The sequence below is a fragment of the Rhincodon typus genome, chromosome 9 (assembly GCF_021869965.1).
Source record: "Rhincodon typus isolate 14 chromosome 9, sRhiTyp1.1, whole genome shotgun sequence".
In the NCBI taxonomy this organism is placed as follows: domain Eukaryota; kingdom Metazoa; phylum Chordata; class Chondrichthyes; order Orectolobiformes; family Rhincodontidae; genus Rhincodon; species Rhincodon typus.
Genome location: NC_063340.1, coordinates 74,195,764 through 74,212,015, shown reverse-complemented (window position 1 = coordinate 74,212,015; position 16,252 = coordinate 74,195,764). Strand labels below are relative to the sequence as shown.

General features: G+C 40.1%; 1 protein-coding gene across 1 annotated transcript in view; it reads left to right on the top strand.

The window, feature by feature from the left end:
* The first annotated feature begins 2,542 nt into the window (after positions 1-2,542).
* Positions 2,543-16,252, top strand: part of LOC125484078 (alpha-actinin-2-like) — a 55,247-nt gene continuing 41,537 nt past the window's right edge. The window contains exon 1 of the mRNA XM_048601351.1: positions 2,543-2,915. Within this exon, the coding sequence (XP_048457308.1) occupies positions 2,733-2,915 (183 nt within the window). The 5' untranslated portion in view covers positions 2,543-2,732. The remainder of the gene's footprint in view (positions 2,916-16,252) is intronic.

Genomic DNA, 16,252 nt, shown 5'->3' with positions numbered 1-16,252 from the left:
GTGGTTGAAGTTTCAGTAGGGGATTACTTTGGGAATAGTGATCACAATTCTGTAAGTTTTAGAATACTGATGGACAAAGACAAGAGTGGTCCTGAAGGAAGAGTGCTAAGTTGGGGGAAGGCCAACTATAGCAAGATTTGAAAGGAGCTGGGGAATGTGGATTGGGAGCAGCTGTTTGAGAGTAAATCCACACCTGATATGTGGGAGGCTTTTAAAGACAGGTTGATTAGAGTGCAGGACAGACATGTCCCTGTGAAAATGAGGGATAGAAAGGGCAAGATTAGGGAACCATGGATGACAGGTGAAATTGTGAGACTAGCAAAGAGGAAAAAGAAAGCATACATAAGGTCTAGGCGACTAAAAACAGACAAAGCTTTGGAAGAATATCGGGAAAGTAGGACCAATCTGAAATGAGGAATTAAGAGGGCTAAAAGGGGTCATGAAATATCTTAAGCAAACAGAGTTAAGAAAAATTCCAAAGCCTTTTATTTGTACATAAGGAGCAAGAGGGTAACTACAGAAAGGGTTGGCCCACTCAAGGACAAAGGAGGGAAGTTATGTGAGGAGTCAGAGAAAATGAGTGAGATTCTTAATGAGTACTTTGTGTCGGTATTCACCGAGGAGAGGGACATGATGGATGTTGAGGTTAGGGATAGACGTTTGATTACTCTAGGTCAAATCGGCATAAGGATGGGGGAAGTGTTGGGTATTCTAAAAGGCATTAGGGTGGACAAGTCCCCAGGTCTGGACGGGATCTATCGCAGGTTACTGAGGGAAGCGAGAGAGGAAATAGCTGGGGCCTTAACAGATATCTTTGCAGCATCCTTGAGCATGGGTGAGGTCCCGGAGGACTGGAGAATTGCTAATGTTGTCCCCTTGTTTAAAAAGGGTAGCAAGGATAATCCAGGTAATTATAGACCGGTGAGCCTGACATCAGTGGTGGGGAAGCTGCTGGAGAAGATACTGAGGGGTAGGATCTATTTACATTTGGAAGAAAATGGGCTTATTAGTGAAAGGCAGGATGGTTTTGTGCAGGGAAGGTCATGTCTTACCAACTTGATAGAATTCTTTGAGGAAGTGACAAAGTTGATAGATGAGGAAAGGGCTGTAGATGTCATATACATGGACTTCAGTAAGGCATTTGATAAGGTTCCCCATGGTAGGCTGATGGAGAAAGTGAAGTCGCATGGTGTCCAGGGTGTACTAGCTAGATGGATAGAGAACTGGCTGGGCAACAGGAGACAGAGAGTTGTAGTGGAAGGGAGTTTCTCAAAATGGAGAACTGCAACCAGTGGTGTTCCACAGGGATCCGTGTTGGGACCACTGTTGTTTGTGATATACATAAATGATCTGGAGAAAGGTATAGACGGTCTGATTATCAAGTTTGCAGATGACACTAAGATTGGTGGAGTAGCGGATAGTGAAGGGGACTGTCGGAGAATGCAGCAGAATATAGATAGATTGGAGAGTTGGGCAGAGAAATGGCAGATGGAGTTCAATCCAGGCAAATGCATTTTGGATCAAAATGCATTTTGATGCATTTTGGAAGATCCAATTCAAGAGCGAACTATACAGTAAATGGAAAAGCCCTGGGGAAAATTGATGCACAGAGAGATCTGGGTGTTCAGGTCCATTGTACCCTGAAGGTGGCAACGCAGGTCAATAGAGTGGTCAAGAAGGCATACGGCATGCTTTCATTCATCGGACGGGGTACAAGAGTTGGTGGGTCATGTTACAGTTGTATAGGACTTTGGTTCGACCACATTTGGTATACTGCTGTACAGTTTTGGTCGCCACATTACCAAAAGGATGTGGATGCTTTGGGGAGGGTGCAGAGGAGGTTCACCAGGATGTTACCTGGTATGGAGGGTGCTAGCTATGAAGAGAGGTTGTGTAGATTAGGATTATTTACATTAGAAAGACGGAGGTTGAGGGGGGACCTGATTGAGGTCTACAAAATAATGAGAGATATAGACAGGGTGGATTGCAAGAAGCTTTTTCCCAGAGTGGGGGACTCAGTTACTTGGGGTCATGATTTCAAGATGAGAGGGGAAAAGTTTAAGGGAGATACGCGTGGAAAGTTCTTTACACAGAGGGTGGTGGGTGCCTGGAACGCGTTGCCAGCAGAGGTGGTAGAGGTGGGCACGATAGCGTCATTTAAGATGTATCTGGACAGATACATGAATGGGCAGGGAGCAGAGGGATACAGATCCATGGAAAATAGGTGACAGGTTTAGATAGAGGATCTGGATTGGCGCAGGCTTGGAGGGCCGGAGGGCCTGTTCCTGTGCTGTAATTTTCTTTGTTCTTAAACCCGGCCCTTCTAGCCCAGAGGAAGGGAGACTACCACACCACGCCAGCAGTCCTCGGGGAGGGTCGTATCTGTTCTCGGACACTTGGACCTCTCGGTTGCCGCGCAGGAGCGTGCAGGCGCGCGCCGGTCGGCCACGTTCCAGGCGGCCTGCCGGGCACGCGCTGCTCACGTGACCGCGGCTATTAGAGCGGGGCGGCGGGCACGCGCTGTGCTGCTTGCTGACAACCGGGGGCGAGGACAGGACAGGACAGGAGAGGAGAGGAGTCGAGTCGAGTCTGAGTGCAGGTGGATCTCACAGTAACAGCGTAAAGTGTATAGCAACTTAACCTGCCGATAAAGAGAGAGAGAGTTTAAAAACAACACCAAAAAGCCTCCGAATTGTGCCGTCCCGCAAGAATTCCACTCAAGACAAAAAAAAATGATGTCCCACATGAAAAGTACCACAGTGAGCCATGTCCAAAGCCACAGCGTAACCCAGGCAGAAGAAACGGTGCATTATAACCACAACTATGAGAGCGAGATGGAAGAGTACATGATGCAGGAGGAAGACTGGGATAGAGACCTCCTGCTGGACCCTGCCTGGGAGAAGCAGCAGAGAAAGGTCGGTGATTTATTGGTTTTTCTTTTCAAAAAACAGAATTCTGTTCAACAAAAAATTAAACGTTTGTCATTCTGATGCTTCGGATAAGTCCTAAACCCAGCCAGTTAATTTACGAATTCCCCCGCGTGTACAAACAAAAACCCAAGTCATTGTTAGCCATATGAATTCGAGTCCATATGAATTCGAGTAGATGCCAGTAACGCCAGCGAGCTTTTCATCAGTTTGTTTACAATTTTTTTTAATTCGATTGGGAATGAGTACGATTATTGCTTGATAAATGGGACAATTCGATTGTATCATTGATCAGTGATTTTTTTTGGGGGGGAGTTACTTATTTGTATCGCAGTTTTCTGGCTAAGTTCAAAAGTTTCAGTTAAAAATATCAAGATAAATCTTTAGTTGTACGGTATTCCACAACTAAAGCGGGAGAGTCACAACACATGACGAATCTGATACCAGCAGTTTCATATTGTTACTCCTGTGTTCTGCTTGACGTGGGAATTGCCAAGGGTGTTTTTAAACAGCTGATGACGTATGTAGGACTAGAATGGATATGACACCTAATAATAACTACAGACCACTAGGTATTACCATCCTCTGTAAGTCATTGTATTTAACCAGAATTATTTGCAGCAGTTGTTGCCTCATGTTCAGTTAATATTGAGAAACACTTGTCAGACACGGTTCTTTGAAAGTTCTTTCATACTTTCTATTTTTAATTACTTAAAAAGACAATATTGTCTTTACTGGAGTGCTTTGACTCACTGCACTTTAAGTGTAGAATCACCAACCTCAAATTTACAAATTCCTCCATGGTTTCACCCTAGCCTGTCTCAGCAATCTTCTACAGACTTAGCTTACAGCCTTTGACTCAATTATAATGCCTTGCTGGATGTCCCTCATTGGGGAGAACCTTAGCTGATGTTTTCCTGGCACTGTTACACAGAAACAGAGGCAAAATTTGAAAAGTGTGGACTGGGAAGGAGGGAAAGTAATTTACTTCCTTCAAGATACTTAATAAGCAACACAATACCTGAGAATTCTTTTGACAAACAGTGCATAACTATAAAAATGATAGTGGGACAGATTTTTATTTTGTTTCTGTCCATTGGGCTATTGGTCACCTTACAAATAAAGGAAAGTTGGTGAGTAGGAATGTCTGACCATAATGGTGCATTGCTTTTTTGTGTTCTTTTAAACATGGAAATTTTGCGTCGGCTTTGTTGAATACAGCAAATGCTGGAAATCTGAAATTAAAGCACAAAATGTGGAAAAGAGTTTGCAGTGTAGGCAGTATCTGGGAGAGAGAGAAACAATTAATGCTCCAGGCCAATAACGAACAGAATGTCAGAAACGTCTTGAGTATTTATACATTTGTGTTTTTATTTCTGTTAAGGAATGTGTTTTTTCCAATTTGCACAGTTTTCTTGTATTTGTTGTCCTGGGTGATCCACTAGATGAAGGGACACAGAAATCTGGTGCATTCATCATTACATTCGAGATATGGAAGTTTTTTTTGCTTTTGTGCGTTAAGGCTGTCCAGTGTTAATAATGAGCCCCTTTGGTTTAAATAACTCAAGAAACAAAATCCAGGATTTGTGTGGCTGATTTGTCCCTTTTCCTGCTCAGCTTTATCTATTGTGCAATGCAAATCCTCTGACTCGAGCATTGCTTCTAATCAGTACGTAAAAAAAATTAGCTTCAGCTGAAAAGAGGACTTTCATTCGTTTTAGCAAAGTATGTTCATTTCACAACCAGTGAATTTACCTCACCATCACACACTCGTGTCCAGATTCTGATGGAAAGAAGTTTATAAAATTTGATTCTTCGACCCTTCGTAAAGCTTTTCGATTAGTTCCACTGCTTCCTTTTTCTCATTTATCTTAAAAATACACAAATAATTCCTATTCAAGTGTGTAAGCAATTCACTTTTGAAAGTTACTATTGAATCTGCCGTGTCTGTCTCCATCCTGTTTCAAGTAATTGAGATTCCAAATAGCCAGGAAAAAGAGCTAATTTGTCTCAGGGAAGGCACAAAAAGTGGACAGTAAGTCACCCGAGGCTTTTTCCTTCTGGCCATCTGAGGCACTATTTGTAGAAAATTCTTTTGTTGGAAGTAGTGGACAGGGACCTAAAGCAAAAAGAGGATTTAAAAAAGTAACAAATCACAGATCTGTGCTTGTTTCAAGGTCCCATTAGACACAGTGCTGCATGGTGGAGCAAAATGACCTTGCACCAGTCATCACTTTTACATACTGATATTTTGGAGAGGAGCAGGGGAATTAATGACTCATTAGCAATGAATAACAAAGCACTAGAAAAATACTTCATTAGTTATAATATAATTAAGTGGAAAAATTTGTGTTTGAAGTTCTTATTTTCATAATGTCATCGAACGCAAGATATGCTCCATGTATACATTTTAGTGAAAAATTTAAATACTTTAAGCATCATTGTATATCAATTGCTAGATCCCAGCTCATGTTCTGAATTACCTACAGTTAATATTTACTGTGAAAGGAGAAATGTCTCTGCATGTCCCTGTTTGCACTTTGGTATTATACAGCATAGATGTGAGAAATTTGCATTCCTGCCGTGAAACTTTGCACCCGAGGGCACGTCATGGGAATTTTCAGGCATTGAGCCTTGCAAGATGTTTATCCCCCTTTTTAAAAAAAAATCTATTCTCCATGCAAGGCAAATTGATTAGCTCTAACTTTCAAGCTCATTGTGTTTGCTCTAGTACAGTTAGCATGTAGATGTTCTGCTACTAAGTCATTTGCTCGTTTGTAGCGTTGAGCTCAGAGGCTTCTGTATTCCTGGTTGCCCTTGTGAGCTGCTGGCTGTCTCTGCCCGAGCAAGAAGCTGCGCAGTATTATGCTGATGGTGCCTGCTGCAGCCAGCCTTCTATTCTAAAAGAGAGTTTGCCCCACTTAAAGAAAAGGTGCACCTTATTACAGGAAGTCACAGCTAACTGCTGTTGCTGCAATCCTAAACAAGGGAAACGGAGCTTCAGGGAAAGGGAGGACTGCAGGATCACAGTTGCAGCACTGAAGATATTAGTGATGAGCATGGGGGCCAAAAGGCTCATTAGGATGTTTCAGAAGAAAATACAAGCAGGGGGCTTAGAAGTCCACTCCTGCCACTTGGACCCAAGGACCTGACAACAGTGGCATAAGGAACCTAACGAACAAAAGTGATGGTCAAGGTCATTGAGTGGTTTTTGTATGTCAGCAGCCCACCACACCACAGACCTCTTGTGTTGCTCAATGCATCACATCCCTCTCACTCACCCAGCAGCACTCCGGCACTCAGATCTCAGTCCTAACGCCAAGATACTCCAACATAGATCTACCAATGCTGCCAGCTTCACACTGCTTCCATGTACCTCCAGCTACACACATCACCAACATTGTTCCTACTTTCTTGTAGGACAACAGAGGACAGAAACAAAACCAGTAAGGGACAAGCATCTCTGCATCTCCTGACCCCTGTGAAGATGATGGCACTTTTGCATCATGAGATTGTCTGCAACAGAGTCCATGGCATTGAGGATTGCAGATAACATTGATTATGATGATACTTTCCTGGCTTCGGTGTCTTCTCAATCCCAGTTCGCTTTCGTCCTGCAATCTGGCATGATAAGCAAGCTGCTGAAAATGTGACCATGGACTTCTTGCTTTACAACCCATACGTTTTCCTCAGACCAACCTTCCCTTCTGATTTTTTGTTTACAGACACCCAAGAACTACAGCCTGCCTAAGAAAAGGAACAAGCACAACAGCATAGCATTGGTGAATGATCATTTAATAGAACACTTGCAGCCACCAACTCAGATACTAATACTGTATTTACCATAAAGACTAGAGCTGGGAGCTGCATATAATGAGTTTCCAGTAAGGTGCTGCCGTGCTCGGGGCAAAGGATGGTCTGTGTGTCTGCTCTCTGGAGGCTAAGGTTACAGACAAGTGTTTTTACTGAGGACTTGGAAGGACCTTAATGAGGTGACATACAAGTCAGAAATGATTGGCATGCACATTGAGCTGATGGGTGCATTAGGTGACCTCTAGAAACAGGCCACTTTGTGGAATGCTATCGTGTGTTTCTAGAAGTGAGCTGAGATCCTGGTTTTGGCGGGGTTGCTGCACCTTCACAGGAAGGGCAACAAACTTTACCTGCCCAAAAGCTGCAATGGGTATGGGAGCCACGATTCCCTGTCAGTCACTCTAATTCCTCAGAATGTGGAGAATTTAAATGCATAGCCACTGTTCTGCATGCAGTCCTTTCAGTACACACTCGGGGAGTCTGAAAGTGGCTGTGTGCAGTAGAGAAGGAATTAGGAGAGAAAGAGGAAAGCAGAGCTGCACAATTGAGATTAGGAAGAAAATCAGGATTGGGCAAGAACAGGATTGTGCTCTCAAGCAAGGTACAGTACCTCCAGTTTAAAAGCTCAGAATACTCTGGTTTTGGTTCCCTTATCCAACCAAACATATACTGTCATTGAAAGCAGTCTGGCGAAGCTTCAGGTCGATTCCAGATTTGGAGGAACGACCTTATGAGGAGAGGTTGAATAGGTTGAACCTGTACTCATTGGAGTTTAGAAGAATGACAGATGACCTTTTTGAAATATCCAAGATTCTTCAGGAATTAGACAAGATAGATGTTGAAAGGTTGTTTCCACTTGTCTTGGGACCAAGGGCATAATTTCAGAATAACGGTTCACCCGTTTAAGACACAAATGAGGAGGAACTTCTCAGAGGGTTGTGAATCTGTGGATATCTTTAATGCAGAGGACTTTAGAGAATTTTCAAGGCTGTGATAGACAGATGTTTAAACAATAAAAGATTCAAGAGTCACAGGGAAAAGGCATGAAAGTGGAGTTGAGGATTATCGGAATCTTTGAATGGCAGAGCGGCCTTCTGGGCTGAATAACCTACTTCTGCTCTTACATCTTGTGATCTTATGCCATCTCACTGTAGAATAGTCTACATTTCTAGTCTTGAGAGAATATATGAAGTACATTTTGAAGATGGTTGTAGTGTTATGGGCATTTTAAATTGGAACTGATTCTTTAGTCTGGGAACAACAGGGTGAAAATATTGCAAAATTGGGAATACATTGTACCATTTAATAGTGTACAAATTTGTCAGATAGAATGATGTAAAAATTAAAATGTTGTCACTGTCAACAGCTGGATTGGCTAGTTAATAAATGTTTTTATGATCTTTCTTTCATTCTTCAAATGTGTATATCTGCTGAGTTCCTCCTTCATTTGTAATTATTTGTTGTCCCCAAAGTGCTTTTATTTACAATCATTTTAGAACTTTATTTTGGTTTCAAAGTAAAAAGGAAAGAAAGACTTCATTGATACGTCATCCTTTGTGATGATAGGACATTTCAAAGCACTTTACAACCAATGAAGTACTTTTAAAACCTGTGCCTCAAAGCTTTGTAAGTAACGCAAACTAGAAATACTGACTGTGTCACCACTTATAACTTTGTGATGTGGATGACTGTCTCATCTAATCACTGTTTTTTTACTTTACAACTAGGAGAAGGAATGTGCTACTGGTTTCCTCGAAGTGCAACAGTTGGCATTGTCGGCAGAATGCCTCTTGTATCTATGCACAACCTTGACATTTAATAACCAGACTTGTCTGATAATTTTAGGAACAATGATAATGCTTGCTTTAAAAAGACAATGACATTACCCAGGCGCAAACCTATGAAGTATGAATGAGGCAGTACTCTTTAACAATCTGGAATTGTCCTTGTAAAAAGTACCTCCATTTCCATGGAAGTTTGCCATATAATTTCAGCACATTTTCTTCACTCAAGTGGACCAGGCTCTGATGGAATTCATCCCAGGGCCCTAAAAGTAGCAAATGACATATTTATCATTGGTTTTAATTTCCCAAAACTCCCTTGATTCAGGGCTGCCCCTTTAGATTAGTAGATGGTGAATGTAACTGCTTGATTTAAAAAAAAGGAGGCAGAAAGCAGGAAACAAAAGGTGGGTAGCTTTAACATCTGTTAAATGGAAAACAGTAGAAGCCATATAGCAGGGTTCAAGATAGGTTCAATGTAATTGGAAAGAGTCAATGTGGTTTTGCGAAAAGGAAACCGATCTATTGGTGTTCTTTCAGGAAATAATATGTCCCGTGGATAAAGGGAAACCAGTAGATGTGCTGTACTTAGATTTCCAGATGGCATTTGATCAAGTGCCACATTGAATTTGCAGAAGAAAGCAAAGCTCATGATGTAGGAGTAGCACATGGGCATGGAAAGGAGATTGGATCTCTAACAGAAAGTGGATAGAAGGTATAAATTTCTTTTTCAGGATGTAACATGGTGCTGTACCACCAAGATTAAAGCTGGAACCTTACTGTTTACAGAAGAAAATTTAAATACCATGCTGACTATTGATTTGGTGTGAAGATTCTGGATTGTATCATTTAATAGTGTACAGATTTGTCAGATAGAATGATGTAAAAAGTAAAATGTTGTCACTGTCAACAGCTGGATTGGGAGTTGAGTTTGGCTAGTCAATAAATATTTTTATGATCTTTCATTCTTCAAATGTGATTATCTGCTGAGTTCCTTCTTCATTTATAATTATTCATTGTCCCCAAAGTGCTTTTATTTACAATCATTTTAGAACTTTATTTTGGTTTCGAAGTAAAAAGGAAAGAAAGACTTCATTGATACTTCATCCTTCATGATAAAAGGACATTTCAAAGCAGTTTACAACCAATGAGGTACTTTTGAAATGTCTTGTTGTGGCGCAGGAAAAACAGCCAATTGGTGACTGCAACCTTCTACAATCAACAGTGAGACAATGAGCACACAGTCTGGTTTTTGTGATATTTGTTGAGGTATAAATATTGGCCAGGACACGGGCTAACTCACCTGCTTTTCTTGGAAATTGTGCCATCGGATCTTTTACAGACAGGAAGAGAGGACCTCAATTTAGCATCTTTTCTGAAAGACAACACCTCCAGTACTGTAACAATCCCTCTGGCTACACTACAATGTCAGCCTTGATTTTTGTGCTTTGGCCCTAAATGGGACTTGAACCTTGGAACTTGTGATGTAGATGTGAGTGCGCTACCAACTAAGTGGCTGTTTCAATTATTAATGTACTTTTTGCTTTTGTTGTCCATCATTTTTACATTGTTAAAAAGAGGGAACACTGATTTATACCCACCTAAGTGTGATTTCTTGCGTCCCAGTCTTGATTAGTACAGGATGAAAAAATTGTCATCTTGTCTCATTTTGTAATGTTAAAATTTTTAAATTCAATTTGCACTAACGGACACCATTAAAGGTTCAGCTGGCAGTTAAATTATTACATCTGTAGCCTGAAATGCAGCATTCTTTTCTATAATTCTGATGGTATTTCATGGTATTAAGTTACCTCGATCTCTAAATGTTTACAGCATCGAAGAAAGCATTCGGTCTGATTGCTGAAGCAATCCAAACTTAATCCTACACCTCTGTTCTCTCCACAGTCTTCACTATAAAGATGCCTGTCCACTTCAAGTACAACAGCAGCTATATCAGACAACCAAAAGAAATTGCCTTCTGTTTATAATTATTTAATGACACACTTCTGAGGTGGGTGGGACTTTAACACCCTCCTTTTGATCCAGTGGTATCACTACTACTGCACTACAAGACCTCTGTCTTCTGTTTTATACTCTATAACAATCCTTCATAATTCCAAACAAACCATTATTGCATCCCTTTGTAATCTTTTGCTTTAATGGAATAATCTCAGTATCAAAAGTTGCTCCCCAAAATGATATTCAATCACTTGTATTTTTCTGATGAATTTAGTGTTCGCAGTTGATATGGATTTAATGACCTTCACACAATGGGACACAACAGTATACAGTATTCTATCTGTAAACTAGCTGTTGCACCGTGTAAAATAATTGTTTCATTTTGCTTTTGTAATCTATATCATCTTAATAAATCCTTTCCTTTACCTAAACAATCAGTCATTTTATCAAATTTGTCCAGCTTAACTTGTCTGTAACAAGCTACACACTGGCCCTGATTATCTCCAAATAATTTGGTCATTTCCATCTGTAGTTTCCAAAATATCAGTGCAACCAAATATTGCAACATATGAATAACTAAAATCCTTTTAATTTTGTGACAAATGGACGTGTGTAGCAAATGGACTTGAGTACCACTGAGCAAATTATTATTAGATCCTACTGTTCCTGGTAATTCTTCAAGTATTGAGACAGAAATGTTTGCTCTGTTTGTTTAGAATTAGTTTTTTTAAAAAAAACATTGTGACCCTCTGAAATGGTACTACGGAATGTTTAGGACTGAAACAGCTGTCAGACATATGTCTTTTTAATGGGATATTTATTCTTGGTAGCATTAAACTAAAGCTTTTTTAAACCTGAGCTAAGTAAACAAATTAATTGGTCATAAATAGATAATTACTGCAGTTACTACAATAGCACAGCTGTGCTCAGAGGGGTGATATGGAAGAAGCTTCCAGGTTGATAGGGTATTGTCTTGTTTTTCACTTTGCTGATTACTGAAGTGTACTCCTATTCTGTTGATTCTGCTGGCATTATAAATTATAGCTGAATTTCATAGGAAAAGTCCTGGGGTGCTTGTGTTTCACGTTATGACATGATCTATTAGCTAATAAATAAACCCCTCAATTATCAATGTTAAAAGTGGACCAAATATTGAAGTTCTGTTTCATTTAGACTGCTCTTTGGGTCTGAATGGAGTTCCATGTACAAAGTACACATTCCAACTAAGAGGCATATGCATTTCATATTAATGAGGGAACTGCCTATGTTTGCCACAGCTCCAAGAAAATGAACCTCCAGCCACTTCCCTCACTGGCACCTGGAAGATGAGAGAAATCAAGATGTCAAAGAATCAGCAGCTTATTTTTTTTTAGGAACTTTTAATAATGTAACGAAATATCTGATGTTTCATGGGAGCACTATGAAACAAAAATTATGTCACTGAACTATATAAGGAGCTGCAAAAGAAATGACCAAGAACTTAGTCAAAAAGGTCGGTTTTAAGATGCATCTTAAAGGAGGAAAGCAACATAGTGTTGGAAATAAAGGATGGAATTTTGGAGCTCAAGACCTAAGCTACTGCAGAGCTGCCCATCAATGGTGGAGCAATTGTAATCAGGAATGTACAAGAGGCCAAACTTTGAGGAGTGGAGAGACCTTGGAGGATTCCATGGTTGGGGAGGATAAAGAAAGGGAAGAGCAAGGCATTGGGGGAGTTTAAAAAAACAAAGTTGAGAATTTGTGTTACTGTCTTGTGAGCAAAGGGTGACAGGGAATGGTACTTGCTGAAAGTTAAGACATGGGCGGCAGAGTTTTGGATGGCGTCATGTTTACAGCAAGTAGAATATGGGAGGCTAGCCCACAGTGCATTGGAATAATCAAGTTTAGAGGCAACAGCATGATAAGCTGAGACTGGTGAAGTCAAGCTTGTTACAGAGGTGGAAATAGGCAGTCTTAATGATGACGAGTATGAGGTCAGAAATTTATCTTGGGATCAATAGTCTCACCAAGTTTACAAACAGACAAGCTAACTCTTGGACTGTCGTCAGTAGGCAGATGGAGTCAATAGTTAAGGTTTAGAACTGAAAAGAGTCTTCACAGTATTACTATTATAATATATTTATTTAAAGGAGTTTTCTGCTGATCCATTAGTAGAATATTGGATAAAGAGGAAGATCTCTAGCAACCACTATCTCCACAACAATGGTTTTGATCTTAAAATGAAACTGAGTACTTCTTGGTGGCTTTGAATGTGTAGGCCACACTGAAGAAACTGCAGCCAAACAGACTTGAAACTTATTTCATCCAGGATTAACCAGTTTTCCATAGAGGAAATTAAAGGAGATGTCAGGCCTCTCGTTTTCCTATCAATCACCCTGATACACAATATGGCTATTAGGAGTACCTGACAAAATGATGATGTCTTTCTATGTCTGTTGGATGTGACATTAATCCCTGAAATTAGACTTTATGGCTGTTTTATGCTTGTAGATAACCACAATAATGTCCAATTTCTATCTCAAAGTGTACTCTTATAATTCTGCTTACTTTAGGCTGGTGTCCAATTTGTGACAGTTGGGACCTGAAAACTGCTGGCCAATGCCAATTGGTACCTGCAGATCACCACTTCAATACAGATCAGATCCAGTGCTAAAGTTGGGTTAAGCTGATGTGGCTGTTTAAAGAGAGAGAGAGGAACGATTCCCAGAGAGAACTCATCATGATTGCACAAAAAATTCTTTTACGCAAGTTTGATTTTCAACTTCTGTTGAAATGACCTGAAACAATGGCTTTAAGGACCACCGAAAGCAGAACACTCGATGCTAGTGCAAGGACCAAGTTTCTTGCAAACTCCACTCATTGGTAACTTTGATTACATCAGTAGGATGTTGATGTTAATCCATCTGTGTGGACTAATGAGGCTTTTGCCTGTTCTCATCTGCAACTTGGTGAGATGGGTGGCAAATGTCATGTTTCCGATTTAAGTGTTGAACTACCTGTTTCTGCTTAGTAGAGCGGTTGACGACCCACAGGAATTTAGTAAGCCTCACCAAGTCAATAAACATATCTCTCTTCATGCACTTTACTTTTCCGATTCTGATACACTGCTACATGTTAGTGCAGATAACCTACGGTGTTGAGGCATTAATAACGCTTATCCCATTTCTGTGCATCTTCTTCATCCCTCTGCATTTTCTCAGCTATTTTCTCCCATTTAACATTCATCGTGTCATTTAAGATAAACACCGACACAACTAAATGTTCACATTTTTGAGCAAACGTCTCAGCTGATGCACTAACATCGTTTCGCAAACAGTTTTGCTTGGTAGGCACTGTTGAAGTCACAATTAAATTCTACTTCAATAATAAATATTCAGGCAGAAGATTTTTGAATCACCTGCCATACAGTTTGAAGTGAAGTGGAGAGCTTATAATGGAATGAATACTCATAAAGCAATAAGAAATATGATACCCGCTGTCAGATTACTGAATGGAAACCATAACTGTTGCCTCTCCACTTGTTCTTTGAGCAGCATGCTTTTCCTATAATGAAGGTGAAACTAGAGGATTTCACAATTTGCCAATCTCTAACTTAACAGTCAGAATTGTGTTATAATTATTCATGATTTTAAGCAGCCCTTTCACTTTCCAACATTTTGCCCTGTTTCTTTTCTGTCTGCTTCTCATGTTTGCCTAACCAGGTGCAATTTAGGATTTCTCCCTTTTTGTTGAAGACAAATGTCAAGACAAATTATGGATTGAACTCAATAGCCTGGATTTCAAAACCAGCAACAATGAGGCTGCATTCACCCCGACCTCCAAAGAAAGCTGCCCATGGAAGCTAGCGATCTCCGTGTGATGTGGATTTCCCTTTTCCCAAGCGCAAGATTGAAGGTTACTCCAGGATCCAGTTATAGTGATGTCATCAAATATGCCAAGTAACCAGTTCCATTGAAGTGTTCTCACAGTCAACAAACCTGGAAGTGAAATACACTGAAGTTATTGATTTTAATTGAAAATTTTAATGAGAAGAAGTTCTAAAAAAGTGATATTTTAAAAATCAATTAAATTACATGGATAGATTTGACACTCCACAATTAATATAAATCATGGTGCATAAATTGACTCAGCATATAAAATCATCTGCATCTGCTCAGAGTGTAAACCTTACTTTTCAGCCATGGTATATTGTATATGCATTAGTTGTCAGCTTAAAATTTTAATTCTCCAAATGTATTATTTACTGACAACTTCATACTGGGCATAAGGGCTCCAACAGACAATATGGACCTTGCAGCCAAGATATGCAGGGATTAAGACATGCCCACTCTTTGCACCAGTTGGCGATGACATTTTAAAATGGCAACCACCCACTCCACTTTTATACTTGTGTTTAAGGCAACTGTCATCTTTGAAGAACTTTTCCAGGCTTCAAAGATTAAGTTACAGACTGACAGCTACTGTGTGTAAAATTAGTTTTAGGGCCAGTGAAACTTTTCCATACTAATTATGAATTCAGCGCGCTGTTAACACCTCACTTATACCTCCTAGAACAAGATGCAAGTTTTTAAGGATTTTCACCATGAAACTAATGGTATAAAAGGGCAAGTTTTCAACAGTTCTGTGATTTTTATTTGATTGTAGCATATAGGAACTTCAGCTGCACCTCCCTGCAGGGAAGCATTGAATCACTGATAGCGAATTCTAGATCCCTACTTTTTAACGGTAGGTGTGTGGACTCTGAAAAGTTGCTTTCGGTTTCAGAGGGACAATGAAACAAATTTAGAGAATTTCACCATTACTACTACAAAATCCAGTTTCAGGATGCTGTTCACTGATGGAAATGAATGGAACATTTTAATATTAATAGCCAAGAAAGAAGTAAATAAGTAGCCTTAAATTGTTTCTAAAGACCAGAACTTGTATTTCAGATTTCATATAATTCACTAAAAAAAAAATCAGGTTGTCAACAGATTGAGCAGTCCTTAATCCCACTCATTAGTTCTTGTTCAAGGTGGATAAGAGGAAAAGGTAGCATAGCTAATTCAGAGAGGAGGCTTACAGCCGATGGTGTACTCTCTCAGGTGGTGTCTTACAATTCACATGGAATCTTAGTGTAGTGATAATTTTCACTTTTTCATGAATGTTGTAATCTGGACAGTTTAAGATCAATAGTAGAGGCTTGAATGTTCTTTTCATCACATGGTTCACATAGAACTTAGAACAGTACAGGAACAAGTCATTTGGCCCACCATGTCTGTGCTGACCATCATGCCATTCTCAACTAATCCCACCTGCCTGCCATACGGTCCATATTCCTCTATTCTCTGCCGGTTCATTTATGTGTCTTAATGCATCTTAAACTTTGCCAATGTATCTGTTTCTACTACTACTTCTGGCAGCGTGTTGCAGCTACCTACCACTCTCTGCAAAAAGAAAAAAAACTTTCCTTGCACATCTTCTGTAAACTTCCCTCCTCTCTCCTTAAATCTGTGCCCCTTAGTGTTTCACATTTCAACCCTGGCGGACAAAGACTCCGTGCCCCTCATAATTTGATATACTTCTATCAGTTCGCCCCTCAGCTTTCAACTCTAGTGAAAACAATCCAAGTTTGTCCAACCTCTCCTTATAACAAATACATTCCAATCTTCTGCACCATTTTTGAAGCCTCCACATTTCTGTAACGTGGTGACCGGAACTGACATAATACTCCATGTGGGACAACAAGGTGCAGGGCTGGATGAACACAGCAGGCCAAGCAGCATCATAGGA